At 42.5% G+C, this 18,751-nt stretch overlaps 1 protein-coding gene across 2 annotated transcripts; it reads left to right on the top strand.

Annotated features, from left to right (window-relative positions):
• The first annotated feature begins 1,658 nt into the window (after positions 1-1,658).
• On the top strand, positions 1,659-17,465 carry LOC101174536 (FERM domain-containing protein 7). Of its 2 annotated transcripts, none has more exons than XM_020711507.3 (12): positions 1,659-1,894; positions 6,468-6,572; positions 6,642-6,684; positions 8,125-8,203; positions 8,637-8,734; positions 9,251-9,365; positions 10,119-10,266; positions 11,214-11,309; positions 12,554-12,714; positions 15,581-15,649; positions 15,732-15,807; positions 15,963-17,465. In XM_020711507.3, exons 1-12 carry the CDS (start codon positions 1,778-1,780, stop codon positions 17,145-17,147), a joined length of 2,292 nt encoding a protein of 763 aa, XP_020567166.1. In that variant the 5' UTR covers positions 1,659-1,777; the 3' UTR covers positions 17,148-17,465. The 2 variants fall into 2 exon arrangements, with proteins under 2 accessions (XP_020567166.1, XP_004079748.1); XM_004079700.4 differs by having other exon boundaries at positions 12,551-12,714.
• The last annotated feature ends 1,286 nt before the right edge of the window (positions 17,466-18,751 follow it).

Here is an 18,751-nt window from a genome sequence, read left to right as displayed (position 1 = left end):
TACGGTTGGAGGTAGAGCCTTTAGCCACCAAGCCCCTGTCTTATGGAATAAACTCCCAGCTCATGTAAGAGAGGCCGACACAGTTTCTACATTCAAAGTTAGACTGAAAACATTCCTCTTTGGACAGGCTTATTGTCAGACTAGTTAGTATTCAGAGATTATTTACTTTCCTGTTAACTTGTTTAAATTAAACTTAACAATAACAATTAGTTGTTAGTAGGCTGCTAGAAGTTGAAGCTGGGGTAACTATGGTGCACTGGGATTCTGTCCTCTATTCTCGTCTACTTCTACTCTACTTCTCTCCTCTATTCTTGATCATTATTCATCATTTAGTTCTCCATGCTTCTGTTTGGTGCAGTGCGATTCATTATTGTCTCCTCTTCCAGATGGCTCATCCGTGCTCCTGTACCTGACCGAGTACCTCCTACACCTGGCTGTGGTTCCTGCCTCCAGCTCGTCTGGCGCCCCCAGTCGTCCCCCAACTCCATCTGGATGAAGCTCGTCTGCTGGACTTTAAATAAGTAGTTGTAGCGTTAGATAAGTTAACTGTTCTGTATGAGTCCTGGTAAATCGCCTGTCCGTCCTGGGGGAGGATCCCTCCTTCATCTGGACACCCCTGAGGTTTCTTCGTTTTTTCCGGATACCGTTTTTTTTAGGAGTTTTTCCTTACCGCGAAGGGGGGTCTAAGGGCAGGGATGTCCAGTTTAGTTAGTCTGTTTAAAGTTTTAGTATTATCCTGTTGAATTCCATCCAATTATGATCCTTTTTGGTTGTATGTTCACCTTACTGGTACGAAGCCCATTGAGACGACTGTTGTTGTGAATTCTGGCCATATAAAAAAAATTGAATTGAATTGAATGTTCTGTCTTCATACTCTGGTCTCCGAGTCGCTGTGGTTCTATCAGATTGACATGTGGTCATCGCCGACCTGCCCACGGCAACAGCCCTCATCGAGCGCCCGCACCGCCACCGTCCGATTCCAAACAATCGGACAGTGGCGGTGGGACGAAGTCTGAAATCGGCTGATCATCATCAGGACAATTTTGGGGAACCTTCCCTGTTTTAGTGTTATATGTAAATCTTAGCATACTAAGATTAGCATGGTATCTGCACGATACCTGCTTACTGTCTGCTCAGTGTACAGAACTCATGACTGAATAGGCTTATGGAAAAACGTTAAACGTAAAAAAATATATAAAGGTAGAATAGTCTGCATTGGCGTGTCGCAAACAGAAAATAGCATTTAGGGACTTTTTCACTTTCTTTTTGTCTATTTAAAAACTATTGACAAGAAATGGATAAAACATTTATTATGTGAGGAAACGCATGATAGAAATATTACTTTTGGTAAAGAAAATGTTTTTTTAATCTAAAATAAAATAAAAAATTAAAATCCGAAAAGGTAGGATAACAAATATTTAAAACATTTCAGAATACATACTGAAAAGTGTACTTTTTTTCACAGTTGTAACATTAAAAATACTTGTTTTATTCAATTGTTTTCTTCAGCTTAAATTTCTTTAAACTGATTTTGTTAATGAAGAAACCAAAAAAATCATCAGAACTGAAAAGAAAGACATTTTTGACGTCACTAATGATTTTCTTTGAAGTTTGAAGGATTTCCCTTGAAGGCGGGAAGCTGTGAGCAGCCTCACTGAAGGAGGTGCAGCGTCCTCCTCCCGCGTCATGCTGCTCCCGCGCGCGACCGACGCGCGCGGGCAGCTGCTCTCAGCGGACGCACGCGGGCGCCTTCCGCCCTAAAGGAGAGGACGGGAGGATGGAGGACCGACACCGGAGCCGGACTCCCGGGAGCCAGAGCCGGGTCCGCAAGGAGAGCAAGCTCCGGTTGCGGGTTCTACTCCTGGACGACAGCGAGCGCACGTTTGAGGTGGAGGTGAGGCTTCTAAATCAGAGTTCTTCATACGAATATCTCTTAAATGTATTTTTTTTTTTTACTAAAAATAAATACTAAATAATAAAAACTAAAAATATTTAAAAAGTCCATATGTCTGCTTATGTAGACTGAAAGACGCTAGAAAAAAATCCACGTAACAGAGTTTAAATTTACATAACCACGTTTTTTGTGTGTAAATTGTTGCCGATTCCTGATTTTTTATAGCTGAATATATTTTATTTTGAAATGCTTTATTTTTCCCAGCAGAAAGTGGAAGCATTACTATGACTATTAATCAGATAATAAATAATTCCTTTATAAAAAAATAAAATAAATACATTTAATAATTAAAATGACTTACACAAGCATTTACTATCTATAACTTTAATCACATTTTCTAAAACTAACCAGGAAGTAATAAAAGGGAGAGATTTCCCTTTAATATTATATTCATATATTTATTTTGGCCAAATTAACACAAAAAATGAACAAACATACATTTCCGTTATTAATCTCCTATTCATGAAACCTGTAGTGCGAGTGAATGTCTTTGATATCGCTTGTTTTTCTTTTATTAGTTCTTGAATTTGTGTTGTTTTTAAGATTTTTGTCATTCGACTGGTAGGGAGACCCATAAGTGAACTCAACAGAGCTTCAAACTTCATTTCATTACACCTGATAGCCGTTTTTTGAACATCACAGTACTTGAAATCTTATCTTTATTGCTTTGTTGACATACTGATTATTATTTCATGGTGATGATAAAAAATGTTCCTCATTCACCCAAGGAATGGTCAGATCTGTTGGGGTCTTCTACCAAAGGCTGGTAGCTGGAAGGTTCTCTGCAGTATCTTAGCTGTTTGTAGGACTGTACTTTTTGAGACGGATATCTTGAATGTTGTTCTAGGACATTCTCTTAGGCCTCAGTATTTTTAAAAACTTCTTGTGTTCTTTCTTCCTGACGTCTCCTTTCTTCTGGGTTGCTACATCCATCACTGTGGTATTCTGCTCCTTCTTGACCACCACTACTGTCCGGTCTGTCTGTATCCAGCAGTCCCAGAGGAACTTAGCTTGGTGTTTCCCATCTTGACCTTGGGACTCCCAGCACATTACTCGGTACAGATATTTCTTTACAGAATGCCAGCTAAATGGCATTTCATTTATCCCAGACCTGCTAGCATCGTACACCCTTCTCCTAATTGCCAGATTAGCTTGGAGAGAACTTTGTCAACTCACAGAGGCTCAGAGAGGTGCAATAAAAAGCAGGTACCCAGAAGATACATCCAGATGTCCATACCTACACCACTGGAAACTGCCAAAGAAAGACTACTGGTCTTGACCAGCCGGTTCAAGAGGTACAGAAAGGACAATGAAGCCAGACGGATAAACAGACTGGTCACAACTCTGCCTGAAAAAGTGTGCTCCTAGTGGCAAGGCCGGAAACTGAACAGTTCTGGAAAAGTATGAAGAAGGAGGCAACATATAACAGGCTGTTGTCTCTGAGCGAGGATTGCAGGAACCTCCCGACTACATTGGTAGAGATACCAGAGAAGGGAAACAAACACTCCTGGTTGACAGAAAACTTGCTCATGACTGCAGGCCAAGACACTCCAACCTATGCAGTGCCTGATTTTATTACAACAATAGAATAGACTCAAGGCCACACATATGGATCACTGAATACAAGGAGCGGACTCAGCGGAGCAACATCAACAGGACTCTCAGAACCTTCATAGCAAACTTCATAAAGTTGTGGAAAAGAGGTCTCACTCCAAGAAAGAGCAATGGCAGACGCAGAGGACAGTTACATGTACCTTGGCATACCACAGCTAAATGGCAACCTGGAACGGGCGACAAGGAAAGCTGCAACAGTCAAATATCTCCAACGAGTTAGGCAAGTCCTGAGAAGCCAGCTCAATGGCAAGAACAAGACACGGGCAATAAACAGCTACGCACTGCCAGTGATCAGATACCCTGCAGGAATAATAAGATGGCCAAAGGAAGAGATACAGACCAGGGATGTTAAAACACGAAAGATTCTCACCGTGCATGGAAGGTTCCATCCCAAATCCAGCACCCTGAGACTGTATGCTAACCGCAAGGATGGAGGGAGAGTACTAGTGAGTGGAGAGAGGGCGCAGTGCCAAGAACAGCTAAGATACCGCGCAGGACCCTCAAACTCCCAGGCCTCTGGTAGAGGACCCAATCTTGGGTGAGAAACACCCATGGAATGGTGAGAAAAGGTTTTAGGTATGTTAGCATATTGAACCTCTCAGCTGACCCGACCTTTTTCATAGCCATAAGGTCATGAAGAACTGTACCCCCAGATGTCTGCTAGCAGTCATGTGCTCCTCTATCCAGGTCAGCAGAGGTGGTGACATGTTTTCAACACAGTGGCATTGCCTGCAAGGCAGTAGTACAATTCGTAAAGAGTTTGTGTGTTTGTGTGTGTCTGTAGCTCGCAGTATTGTGTTAGTAAAGTAGCTCCACTTTCCCCGCTCATGCTTTCTTTTCTGTCGGTTTCCCTGTGGCCTCTGGGACATTTGTAGCATTTCTGTCAGAGGAGGATGATGTGGAAAGAAAAGAAAGAGGGGATGGTTAGAAGGAAGGAAGGGGAGAAGTAAAAATAAATTGCGATAGATATAGAGAGAGACTCTAAAAAATGACTCCGTTACATTAAGGGAGGTAAATCTTATGTCAAATCCGTCTTTCTCAGACATGGACCGACTTTTACATCCTGACAGGATTTGAGCTTCCAAACCTCCAAAGAGCTGCAGATAAAATCACTTATTCGACTGGAACTAGAATTAGGTTGACAGGATACGGAGCGGTTGATGTCAGGGAAGGTCCTCACAATGGTGGACATCAGCGTAGAGAAAGGGGAGGGAAAAGAGGTTTTCTCCTCTGACCCTAATCCTCCAACCTTCAGGGCAAATCTCCAATTAATGATCAGCGAGGCTGTGGAGAAAAAGAAAGGAGGAATACGATGGAGGAGGAGGCGAGGAAATTCGCGGCATGTACAGTAGACACTTCCTAAAAGTCAGATTTAGATCTAGAAAACAACAATTCATTTCTAAATAATTACCTTTTGTTATATGGAGTTCTTTAATAAATGTCTTGGTTTTGTTGCCGTGGCAAATATATTACTTTTGCTAGCTGTAGTTGGGTTGGCTTTTTTTTTCTTTTTCAGTAATTATTAGTGTGAAGCAGCTGCTCTCCTCTTCTTCATGACAAGCTAATGAATTTCATCCCCCGACAGAGCGCTAAACACCAGCTAGCAGACACCAAACAATTAAAAAAGAACTAGGAACAAATGCACAGATGCTTTCTGGGTAAAAGGAGGCAGAGACGCAGGAAATTGACAGGGAGGGGGATCTTTCTAAAAACAGAAAACTTGAGTATGAGAGAAATATATTTAAAGAGAAAAAAGGAACAAAAAAGTAAAGTTAGAACAACACCAACATCATTTCATTGTTTTAATCAGATTTAAAAAAAAACAATTAAAAATACTTTTTCTTTGTATTAGTTTAGTGGGTTTTTTTTGCGTTCAGGGCGGGTTGTTTTTCACTTTCAGTGCCAGGCTGAAGAATATAAAAAATGAAAAGCCAGATTGTAAATTTGAAAGAAAAATAAAGGAAAATGTGAAAGAATATATCTTTTTTTCATTTAAAAATAGTGAAAACTTGAATAAAAGAATTATAAACCTAAAAATGTTTGTTTTTTTGTGGTGAAAATATTGTTTATTTGTTACAGCTGCTGTTTTGTATTTTCTTCTTCAGTTAAGCCAAATCTTTTGTGGGGGCGGGGCTTTGAGCCTGTGTCATCCCTCCTCCTTCTGTTGAACCAAAAGACGACATTCTTACTACTGTAGGCCACAGAGAAGGGATGACACAGGCGGCGCCAACAACAATAACATCACAATAACTTCTGTCACCCAATGTCCATCAAGTCCCAGAAGCCAATGGGCACAAATGTAAAATTAGGATCAACTTCAGAAACAAATAGTCTGAATTTAAACTAAGTTTTTTCGATTCAAGTTTTTAAAATATATATATTTTTAATTTTTTTTTTTATATTAAGCTGATGCTGATTTGACTCCAAACATCTGGAGCTAATGAAGGATCTTGATTTGAAAAATCCCCCCAATGGTAAAAATGGTCTTACCAAGAATTCAAAGTTTCTAGCCACTACTACATTTTTTTAAAACTAAAATTATATTTCTATTAAAAAACTTGATCAATAAGAAAAAGACTTTTACTTGAAAATGTTTCAAAAATGGGTCTTTTCCTCTCACGTGTGAAACATGTACATATTTTTACAAAGCATTTTATTCTTGACACTTTTATACTGATTCACAGTAGAGCCGTTCTTATTGAGAACACGTTACCCTTCACTGTGGTCTTTTATATAGTAACTCATTAAACTAAGCTCTTCAACAGAGAAACTAAGCTGTAAAACATAATTCCCTTGTCTCAAGAGAATTACTTAAAGCACGTTTTCAAAACTTCTCAATTAAAAAGTTGAATCTATTACTCTTATGAACGCCTAATTTTCAATGGTCTTATATTTTCAGCAAAACGTTTTAGGCGCTGATTTCTTCAACAAAGTCTGTGGTCATCTGAAACTTCTGGAGAAGGAGTACTTCGGTTTGGAGTTCAGGCACCACAGCGGCCATTATGTAAGAGCAGCCCAACTAGACGTGTTAAGTTGAGGGTCTTCTGTCTGTTTGACCGTGTTTCTGTTGCAGGTCTGGTTGGAGATGATGAAGCCCCTCATCAAACAGATTAAATGTAAGATGGTTTTCTCTGCAGTTTTACAATTACATGCTTCTTTATTCTACCCAAATGATCCGATCTGACTTTCACACTTAAAATACATTAAGATTCAAGAGAGATTCAAGATTCAAAGTGTTTATTGTCATATGCACAGTAAGAAACGGGTTTCCCTGCACAATGAAATTCTTACTTTGCTGTCTGCTCTGAATGCCAAAAAAGTATACAGAAAACAGAAAATTCACACAAACATAAACACAAAAACTTACTAACTTACTAAAACAACCAAGGGTTTTACTAATGCTCTTACACAAAGGTTAGTCTCTGCTCATTTGTATTTTTGTAACTTGTAACAAGCAAACATTAGGCTACAATCTCGTAAGAAGCTAGCATTAGGTTATGAAAGTGTAACAAATTAGCATTAGACTATAATTTGTGGCTACAATCTTATAATAAGCTAACATAAGACTACAAAGCTAACATTGGGCTATGATCCTGTGATTAGCTAACATTGGACTACAATCTTGTGACAAGCTAGCATTAGGCTATGATTTGTGAAAAGCTAAGATTAGGCTACAATCTCATAATAAGCTAACATAACACTACATAGCTAAAATTGGGCTATGATCCTGTAATAAACTAACATTTGGCTACAATCTCGTAACAAGCTAGCATTAGGCTACAATCATGCAAAAAGCTAACATTGGGCTACGATCTTGTAAAAAGCTAACATTAGGCAACGATCTTGTAAAAAGCTAACATTGGGCTACGATCTTGTAAAAAGCTAACATTAGGCTACGATCTTGTAAAAAGCTAACATTAGGCTACGATCTTGTAAAAAGCTAACATTGGGCTACGATCTTGTAAAAAGCTAACATTGGGCTACGATCTTATAAAAAGCTAACATTAGGCTACGATCTTGTAAAAAGCTAACATTAAGCTACGATCTTGTAAAAAGCTAACATTAGGCTACGATCTTGTAAAAAGCTAACATTAGGCTACGATCTTGTAAAAAGCTAACATTGGGCTACAATCTTGTAAAAAGCTAACATTAGGCTACGAACTTGTTAAAAGCTAACATTGGGCTATGATCTTGTAAAAAGCTAACATTGGGCTACAATCTTGTAAAAAGCTAACATTAGGCTACGAACTTGTTAAAAGTTAACATTGGGCTATGATCTTGTGAAAAGCTAACATTGGGCTACAATCTTGTAAAAAGCCAACTATAATCTCGTAACAAGCTAGCATTAGCTATTATCTTGTAACAAGCTAACACAAAGCTACCATCACTTTTTTGTTGTGTATTGAGTTTAATAGTCAACACTAAATTTTAGGCTGATTGTGTTGATCCATTTAAAAATTATATAATTTATTTACTTAATTTTGTTCAATTCTTTTTGGACAAAAAATAAAAGTGTAAAAAAAAATTGTAAGACTTTTTTGTTCTCCGTTTGTCAGACACCAGTGATTTATTCTTCAGATTTATAGTCAAATTTTTTCCACCTGATCCTGGACAGCTAAAGAGAGGCCTCACCAGGTAAAGTTTGACTTCTTCAGCATTTTTTTTTTAAATTTTCCATCAGATTTTTCTTATGTAACCCTTCTGCTATCCTAGGCACTTTAACGTTGGGAGTCGGGTCATCTAGACCCACTAGACAGTGCCCTGAACCTTTTTCTTCAATGATTTGTGATCTTCACTGGTATCCGTGGATTACATGAAATCTTTCCACCTTTGTCATAGTAGGAATAACACGTCAATGTAAGGGTGGACTCACCTAAGATAGCACAAGGGTTAAAGCTGCAGACGTTCTGCATAAATGTGTATGGACTCATGCACCTCACAAATGGTTTTCTTTGTTTCATCCATTGCCTTTTTTATACATGACATATACATAACCCTAACCCTAAAAATAGCGAAAAAGTTTATATATTTTTTAATATCAGGTGATTTTCTTTTTTTGCATGTGCAGGTATCTTTTTGCCTTACAGATAAAGCAGGATTTGTCGAACGGCAGTCTAACATGTAACGACAACAGCGCTGCCTTGCTCATCTCCCACATTCTGCAGTGTAAGCATACAAAAGTGCACAACATCTTCTTGATAATCCTCATGTTTTTTCCAGAGTTATAAACTGATCAATCAAATGGCTCAATTAAAGTTGGTGGGCCCTGCTGGCCCCTACGTTCAAAATGTTTGAGAGATTCTCACAAGCCTGCTTTTAAGTTATGGGAGTGTGGACTTCCAATCAGCTCACTCCTGATTAGAGAGAGTGGTTGCCATACAAACATTGACTCAGACAGACTTGGACCAATCACTGCTTACTGATGTCGTCTGGCTCCAACATGGCGGTGTCCGTATTGGACGTAAAAGAAATGGTGACTGAAGGAAACTAGTCTTTTATGAACAACCATGTATTCCTGCAGATGTTTTAATCATCTGTCTTTTCTGTTCTGGTCAAAAACAACAAATAATTCCACTAATTGAGTTCAATTTGCATCAGTCAACAAAGTGAGTTGAAAGTGCCTAACTGATGCCCTTTGATCTGTTAGTTAGACGGTGAGGAAGATGTCTGTTTGTGTAACAGCAGAAATAGGGGAATATGACGAGGAGCTGGACTATCAACATCTGGAGACGAAGCAATATGTGCCCAACCAGGAGTACCTGGACCACAAGATCATGAAGTTTCATAAGAGACACAGGTATGAGCGAAATATGAGCTTTTGGGAGTTTTTATTCTGTTCAAAATGAGCTTAAACTTCAGTTTTGTAAACAAGCAAAACTGGGACGTACTAAAACTTGGAGGTATACCAGCAGTTAATTGATTGATATTCTAAATCTGAAAAGCTGAGTATCATCAGCATATCACCAGACTTTTTGCTGTTTGTTAAAGCTACCTAATGGTAAAGATTCATTGGTTAAAACACAGGAGAATCTATTTTAACTTAACTGTGCTTCATGGGGATAATCTAAAATGAACAACAAGTAAAGTTAAACTTTAGCATTGGAGACGTCACAGAGTATAAATACATAATGCACACTCTTTGACATTAGCGCAACCCTTCAACCGTTTACGGGATCAACGTGAGTCAGCTGATTCTGATGCAGAGAAAAGACTGCAAGACCGCCATCCTTTGCAACAGGATCAGATAATTTACGTCAATTGCGTAAACACTTCACTTTGTGTTAAGAGTTGCATAACAGTGCAAGGCTGCCCTTCTCCGCTTCAGAATTCCTTGGAACTACGTTAATTGCGTAAACAGTCAACACGTTACGGTACTCAAAAGATTGTCAGTACTGGAGCTAAAGCTCTGGTGTTGAAGGGTTAGGATCAGCCAATTGTTGAAATTTGCTCACAAAGTCAACAAAAATCAAATAATCCATATTTCTTGGTCTATAGAACTGTTTTGTGTCGTTGGAATCAGTAGCCCAGTTGTCTTTGTTGTTCTCCTCAGAGGAATCTCTCCTGCAGACTCTGATGTCCACCTGCTAGAGGTAGCGAGGAAGCTGGACATGTACGGGATCAGACCGCACCCTGCCCATGATGGGGAGGGACAGAGAATAAACTTGGCTGTCACTCATTCTGGAGTACTGGTCTTTCAGGTTTGGCACAAGAGGTTTTAGATGCTCTAAGAGCTTGTGGGTAGATCACGGGTCATAACAGATTAACAACCAAAATATATATACATATATTTTTTTAATCTGTCAGCGAATCATCATCCTCACAGTGAAATCCATCACTAAATTGACATTGAGCATCCTCTGATACATACGTCACTGCACATGTATGTTTAGATACACTGAGTGCAAATTCTTTCTGCAATCGGAAAGCCGTTACCGGCCCTGCTGGCGCCAAGTCCCTGGTGGAGAACCTGCCAGGCCCACAGGAGTGTTTTATTGAGGCCCGGGCCCTCTAACGACATAGATACCGAGACGTCCTGCTGCTGCGCCTGCTGCCGGCTCCGCAGTTCCCCCCCAGGGGACCCGAGCCCAGTAAAGCAGCTGTGCTTCTTGGGCACTGTCCGCGGACCAGGGGCCGCCGCTCGCTCAGCCGTGGTTAAGCCAGCTGTGCTTAAGAAACGCCTCCCCATACGCGATTTACAGTAGAGCATGAAACGCGATCCTCGCTGCTTTCTGTTTATAAAATAAAATGCCTCATCTGCTCTAATAGTACAAGAAATTTTAATACCTAGGTCTGGTCTGGACTGAATGTCGAACCTTCTGGAATAGAATTGTGTACATGAGGGCTTCTGTAGAAGTCTTGATCTTCATTGAAAGGTCACTGAGAAGCCGTTATTCTACTGGAATGGAATCCCGGTTCAAATTACTGATCCTCCATTACACTGAAACATAAGACAAGTAGCTACTAAAAGGGGAAAAAAGTGAAATTTAAAACAGTTTTGAGTTTACTTTATACAAGCAAGTCAAGATTTCTTTGTTTTCAAATGGAAACATTTGGAAATGCTTTGTGTCGCCATGGTCAATCTAAAATCTAATGACTTGTGAGTCTCTGTCAGGCTAACGTCCATGTTGCTGCTCTTTTGTTTCAGGGAAACACCAAAATCAATACGTTCAGCTGGGGAAAAATCCGGAAGTTGAGCTTCAAGCGTAAACATTTCCTGATCAAACTACACGACAAGATCGGGGTGAGAATGGGACCGAATGCAGCAAGAAAGTTTGAAAAGTATAACCAGTGAACATCGACGTAAAATTCATATGTTTTTCTCATGTGTGTAAAATTTTAAAAATGTAGAGAGTTACTCAAAGGAAGAGGGCAACATAGAACCTAAAGAGACGTGGAGGCAACTGTTCAAGTTGTAAATCTCCAGAGGCATGACGGTCTCCGGTCACACAGATGCAGCGCTGATGAAAACCACAAGAGTCTAAAACTGTGGCCTTAACCCTTCAGCATGACGTGATTCCAGCACATTCTAAAGCTGAGAAAAGCAGCTTTGCGTTAATATGCATTTTGTATCAGCGCAAAGCTGTGTTTCTCCGTGTCAGAATCCATTGGAATAAATCATCTTTGGTTGTACGGGTCCGTGGAGGCGCGTAGAGAGGAGAGGTCGCATCTTGAGGGGAGCGCAGGTGTGTCTTGCAGTTCCCTCTAGGGTCATTGATAAGGGACCGTATATCGTGCGTGCGGTAAGTGTACTGTAGAACAGTGGTCCCCAACCTTTTTTTTCACCATGGACTGGCGGAAAAAAAAAACGTTTTCACAGACCGGTCTTTGAGATGTGGCAAACATTAATTGTAGCAACGCTACAATGAATGAGGAACAGAGACATTTTGACAGACATGTCATTGTACATTGCACAGGTCTCATCATCCTCTCCTTGCACTCATGGTGCCAAAAAGAAGCACTGTCTATTAGATGTAGCTTTATTGTTTTTTGGAAGTCAAAGGCTCCTTTTCTGTCTCCAGGCTGGGCCTTTTCCACTTGGCAAAGAAACTTTCCAAAGACGTTCGTTTTTTTACTCATTTTGTTAGCGTTAACCTTCCACGTGACCGCGAAGAGTGCCCTGGCCTGCGTCAAGAGTGACATGAACGGATGGAACAGAGAATTGGGAGATTTTTCAAAATAAAACATCTTTCAGATTCCAAAACAAATAAAACGAGGGGGGGGGTGCTGTAAGTAAGTAAGTAGTACATATGATGGACGGGTCATGTCGTACGATACCGTTAGCAAAGCCTCAGACACAGCTACCCCTTATGGCTAGGTGAAAATTGACAAACCTGTACGTCAGGAGTGCGCACTTGTCTCGTGAACAGCAATAGTAGGCCCCTCGCGCAGGTTTGAAAAAGGCAAAAATCTGTAGGATGTGAGGTTTAGTGTTGGTTTATCACGGGAAAAAAATTGATTTGAAATGTTTTTCTATCCTTCCAGCAGTCGTGCAAAGACACTCTAGAGTTCGCCATGGCGAGCCGGGATGTTTGCAAATCCTTCTGGAAGATGTGTGTGGAGTATCACGCTTTCTTCAGGCTCTCTGAGGAACCAAAGGCTGTGCATAAAACTCTGCTGTCCTGTAAGGGCTCCAGGTTTAGATACAGGTAAAACACACATTCAGGCTATGAAATGAGACGTGAAGAACATTTCAACCAGTTTTGTGGGTCATCTTTGTGAAGCAGCACAGTGAAAAACACCTTAACCTTTCCAGTATAAACCTGAAACAGAAGCATTCAAACGTCATTTGATCAGAAAGTTGTTTCCTGTGATGGATGGGAGCTCTGTCACTTCAGTTTCTTCTCTAAGCCCTCTGAGATGCATCAACCATGGAGATTACCGTATGTGTCACGTTATTTTTTAAACATAGTTTGCCCAGGATGAGACGTATACACAGATGTGACATATATGTGATAGTTTTTAAATAAATGGGCTCATATATTTATGGCCCGCAGTCGCAGTCACTGACTGCAAGGAACATATTGTTTTTGCAGTTGAAAAGATTTCTGCGCCTTTGAGCGTAAATTTTGAACCCCGCCACACCTAGGATAAATTGAAAATGAATTTTCCACAAAGTCCCCCCGAAGACGATTACATCACGGAGAGGGATCCCGTGAAAAAAATGAATGGGGCCGAATATTGCTAATGGGGAGAAAAAAAAAAGATTTCAAAATATAGTTACGAAACCAAAACCCACATGTCGGGGATATGCCAAGCAAATTTTGAAATCATTATGGGACGGCTACACGACCTACAGCTTGGCGGCCATTTTGTGGGAGGGGGGTGATAACTGGTGATTTCTGCGTTTTTCCACAATATGGGAAAACGAAACTTGTGCGAATTTCATGAAATTGCACACACAGGCCAGTCTACAAACACCACAGAAGTTTCGTTGACCTTGGCCGCCATTTAAAAAAAAGCACCTTTGGTAATACATACAAACGAAAACTGGTCCTAGGTATTTTTATCGATCGTCTTGAAACTTCCTGGGCATCAATGGCAACCTATTGTGGACAAAATGTTGGACTTCGAAGTGGTAGATTTTGAACGGCGTGGGTTTGGCAAATTCGCAACTGTTGCGATCTTAGTTAGCTCGCACATTTTTTATCGGAATGTCATGAAAATGAAATATGCGATTCCCTGGCCCACACTGAACAAAACAATGTAACAAACGACCAGATCGCTAAAGAAATGTGGGTGTGGTAAACAAAAACTGTTGCCATAAAATCCGCTGACTCTGCTATAAAAAAAAATAAATAAAAAAATCAGAATTTTATTTTTAGAATTGGCTAATGAAACTGATAAAACGTCGGTTCGGTGTTCGGTGGCCATTTTGTGCTAAAATCTGCATTTTTTGAATTTTCGCGTTTTTCTTACAGCGATTTTTACGAAATTTCACGCACATGTTGTTAGCGTAAGTCTTCAATCACCTCTGGAGTTTCGTTTAGACTTTTGGCCGCCATCTTGAATTTTTCATAAAAAGCACCTTCACAACCCGATACAAACGTAAACTTGATGTTGGGATTTTTATTGATCGTCTCGTAACTTCTTAGGCATTAGTGGCAAGCTATTGTTGAAAAAATGTTGCAATTAGAAGTAGATTTTGAACGGCGTGTGCATGGCAAGCTAGCAAAATTGGCATACTGTTATAACTCCTATGTCTTTCAATGGAAAACTGTGAAAATTGAACGCATGACTCCATGGTTGGAACCGAACATAATGAACAACACTGGATATGGACATATAAGGAATGTGGGCGTGGTTATCAAATCACCTCGGTTGCTAAGGCCATCCAAAAGTTTACTTTTTCCATTTAATCTGAAACCGACGATCAGTCTGTGATCCCCAGGTGACCAAAACATAAAATGGTTTCTAGTGAAATAAAATCAACAGAACAAGCGGCATTTTGAAAATAGTGATTTTCTATCAACTTATGAAATGTAGATCTTACCAATGGAGCAATGTGTTTTTCTGAGTCAGTTAATGATGTTGGTTGCAATGCTAGCACTTTTAGCCACATAAGCATAATTAGCATAGTTAGCATTTTTAGTATCTAAAGCAGTATGTTTTTCTGAGTCAGTTGACGGTGTTGATTGCAAAGCTAGGACTTTTAGCCACATTAGCACAACTAGCATAGTCAGCATAAGTAGCATATGCAGCTTTGACTGCCTTATTCAAAGGTGGGCAGTGAGGGCGGCAGTGCTGCGTAGAGGTGGGCATCGATAGCGAAGGTGGTGCGTAGCGGTGGGGCGGGGAGTGCCTGCGGGCCATACAACGCCGCTTGTGGCTTTAATTCATATTTTTCCCACTAACAACAACTTGAGGATGCTGTTGGGGTGTGGATCAGGATTTGAGTGTGATCAGCGGGTAGAGTTCAAAACAGACATGGAAGAGAATCAGATGTAGCTCCTGTGTTGACATTCGCTCGACCGTCGTAACTCTGCAACCGTTCACACGATTAGCGTAAGTCCAGGGGATTCCAAGGCAAAGAAAAGCAGCTTTTCACTAATGTGCAACGGTAAAGTGTTTACACGATCAATTTAACCACCTGACAGGACGAAGCACTGCTCCTGGAGCTGTGGGGTTGGGGTAGGGAGAAGCAACGGAGTCAATGGAAATTTACTGACAAGTCTTGCCCATGCAGCACGACAGACCGGTGGAAATCTGGGGTTAGAGCACGTGTTATTTAGGTGTTGCTGGTGATGTCTCCGGTGCTAATGCTACACTCGCCAACACAACTGCCACAGCGTGATGGGGAGGCATCGACAGAATCTTCAGGATCAGCTGCCGCCGCCGGCAATGGTCATGAATGTAGATGGCGGCAGTCAAGCTGCTGTCAGACCCTCGGTGGCCGGAATCTCCAGCTACTGTTGGGCAAAGGCGGGGCTAAACGCGGGACAGACAAAAGCTTTCGCCTTTTTGGGTTTGTTCTGAGCCTGATATGGTTCTGATTGTTTCTGGCTTTTATTGCAGCGGGAGAACTCAGAAACAGCTGCTGGAGTGTTTGGGATCAGGGGAGAAGAAGGCTTTGCACCTGGAAAGGTACGAGGAGAGAGGAGGGGAAATCAAAGCTCAGCGTGTTTTGAAATCTAAAGCTTTCATGAATTCTTCATTCTTTATCCAGAACCTTCTGTCAGTCCGACTTTGACCCCAGACAGTGCCGATCTTCTCCAGATCTCCTCACCGATGTTTCCAAGGAGGTACCAGACCCCTGAACGTGGTTTATGACCAACGATGGCGCCACTGAATTATTTGACGGAAATAAATAATCTTTTGCTTCAAAGACTCGTCACCGTGGCGACTTGATTACAAATAAACAATCTGATCCCCCAACGTTTGTTTGTTTTCTCCTCAGATGTACGAACGCGGCCACCTGTTGCCGCGGGCCAGGCGCGCTCTGGAGGTTCACAGTCAGGACGAATCGGAGCCCCGGCGGCGGCGTGCAGACAACGCGGAGGGAGGAGCCAAAGCCAGCCACTCCTCTGTTGAGGTCGCACGGAGGAATCAACCCTTCTGTCAAGTCACCCCCCTCCCTCTGTCTCCCCACCACTCCACACCCTCTCCCAAGCTACGCCACGCCTCCACCCCACAGAACGGGGCTCAGCGCCAAGCCCAAAGGCTGGCCGGTGTCTACGGCAACAGATCCCGCCGCCGGCCCAACCCCCAGCCGCACCCGGATGCTGCACAGCAGCTGGTGCTCCTCTACCCCAACAGCCCTGCGTACCAGTATCACCCCGTTCTGCCCTCCTTCCCCTTCACTACCTCCTCGCCACTCAACCGTCCCCCCTTCTTGGCGGACTACGTTACGGTTTCCTCTCTGGAGCGTTTCCCACACGTGAGGAGGCGGGACTACGCTCCAGTGGACAGTGCGTCACGGCCCGCCTTCTATCCAGTAAGTCAGGATTTGCCGCCGTTTTCTCCGGTTCGGAGGAACTTCCGCCCGTCCGGTTCCGGCGGGCTGGGACCAGCGAGGGTTTACCAGCTGGGGAGCAATGGAGCACGCCATTTGGGTGTGAGACATGTGGAGGCGGGGCATTACAGCGACGACTCCAACTTCCTGCCAGGGCTGCCTCGTCGCACCGCCAGCCAACCAGAGGTCAAGTTCCTGTCAAGGAGCACAAACCCCGCCTTTAACCCCGCCTCTGAGTTCCGCCCACTTGGTTACTACCCCCACCTATCCCGGCCTACCAGACCCACCTACCTCCCACTTAACTCCTCCCCCCTCCCCGAGCGCCCCACCTCCCTCTGTATGTTCACAGGTGCCTCTGGAAGCTACAGCGACTCCGACCCGGAGGTCTTCTACCCGTACTACTGCCCGCCGCCGCCTGAGGCGGGGAAGGTCGTGGGGTCAGCTGGACTTGCCAGAATGAGGTTTTCCTCTGGAAGCCTTCAACTGGACGAGGAAGATGAGGTAGAGGAGGAGGAAATGGCTCAAGCCGCAGCCAAGAAAGAGACAAAGAGCGACCCGGAAAGGACTGGGAGGAGTCAAGAGGGGGAGGAGGGGAAAGGAGGAGTGAAGATTACCCAGGTCACACTGTAGAGGAGGTTGAAGGTCTACAGACTGAAGAAGAGCAGAGATTCAGGTCTGACGTCCAACGTGAGCTGGGAACTAAACTGTACCGTTGCCTTTTTCTAGTCAAACTAATTCAAACATTTGATTCATTTGGTAAAACTTTATTCGTTGTTGATAACTCTGTAATTTTGACGTTCTCCGCCCACAAGACGCTCAGAGACTCTTAACGCTTTGGCGAACGTGCAGAGGAGATTGATTTTTTTTTCATTGATACTTTAGATACTATAGGTTGTTGTGGCAACCATGCAACATCTTTTTGTCAATAAAATGTGAAATTTGCTTCAACTTGAGGCAGTGGAAACATGTAATTCTCACGCCAAGACAATGTTTCGCTCACACCGGGCTCGGAAAAGAGCGACCAACAAAACGTAACGTAGACATGAATATGTCCCAATAATACATCGCTGTGCAAGTTTTTATGTCAATTTTTGGGCCCTACGTACAAAAATGCAGGCATTGAATGTTGGTTGAAAGCTAAATCAGTTCACCTTTGACCGACCAGGGACTCGGAATTGGTCCTGACGTACAGGTAGAGTCCTTTTCAAAACACAGGAGTACCGACCGTCTGGAAATCGATCATGACGGAGAGATCAAGAATGCGGTTCGGGTCTAGATTCAATGACAGCAAGTCATTGAATTCTGGAATAGAGCTGTGGAAAAAGAGCTGGAGCAAAATTCACCAGATTTGAATGCCTCTGACATTTCACGGCAAGCCTCTACCAACATGCGCTAGGATCGGGTAGCAACAGTCCAGTGTGAACACGTACGCTAAAAGAATCCCCATTCAACTCTTCTTTGAACACGACACACGAGCCTTGTGTGGATCTAGCATGAAGGAGACTCGTGATGATGAGACTGTTCAAGGAGAGCGCCAGAGCTTGGTCCACATACAGTACAGACCAAAGGTTTGGACACACCTTCCCATTCATTTGAATGAGAAGGTGTGTCCAAACTTTTGGTCTGTACTGTAGCTGGCAGTAAGTCTGACCTGTTCCTGGTCAAATCCTGTCATTCCCAAACCTCCACCCCCGGCGTTAGCACGACTTTGCAAACAAAAGTGTAAAAATCATTTTAATGTAAAGTATACTGATGGAGGCGAAACCACACGGGAGCAGAGCCTGTTCCAAGTCAACCTTCACGGATCTGTGAACGCAGAGCGTTCTCGGGACAACGGAAACATGAACGTTGAGGGTTTGGGGACATTCATCAGTCAGTCCAGCACGTCGAGGTTTGACCATCACAGCCATGGAAGCAGTTTCCATCAAATCCTGCAGGGACCGTGATGGTACGCTCACACCATGTGGTGTTCACACTGGACCGTCTCCACCGATACAATTGGACGAGGCTCTGAATGAAATGTCAAAACTGTGGAAATCTGGTGAATCTTGTTCCAGGCTTTTCCAATTTATGAAAGACTTGGGGTCTGAGAATTCCAGCCGGACACAAACTGCTCAATTTGATCAGAGTCGGTACCTCTGTGAACGAAAAGGACGCCGCCCACACGCCACGACCAAATCAGAGTTACTGAGTGGTCAAAGTTTTACTGGTTGAAGTTTCAACTCGTTCAGCGG

Source organism: Oryzias latipes, chromosome 18, assembly GCF_053564925.1.
Source record: "Oryzias latipes strain Hd-rR chromosome 18, Olatipes_Hd-rR_3.1".
Taxonomy (NCBI): Eukaryota; Metazoa; Chordata; class Actinopteri; order Beloniformes; family Adrianichthyidae; genus Oryzias; species Oryzias latipes.
This window is presented reverse-complemented; position numbering and strand designations above follow the sequence as displayed.

What these genes read in the sequence shown, in the direction of transcription:
- LOC101174536 (XM_004079700.4), top strand. Translation starts at nt 1,778, where the DNA reads ATGGAGGACCGACACCGGAGCCGGACTCCCGGGAGCCAGAGCCGGGTC. An exon ending in AAGTTTCATAAGAGACACAG is followed by an intron (nt 9,366 to 10,118) that starts GTATGAGCGAAA and finishes TGTTCTCCTCAG; the next exon opens with AGGAATCTCTCCTGCAGACT. An exon ending in CTGGAGTACTGGTCTTTCAG is followed by an intron (nt 10,267 to 11,213) that starts GTTTGGCACAAG and finishes CTTTTGTTTCAG; the next exon opens with GGAAACACCAAAATCAATAC.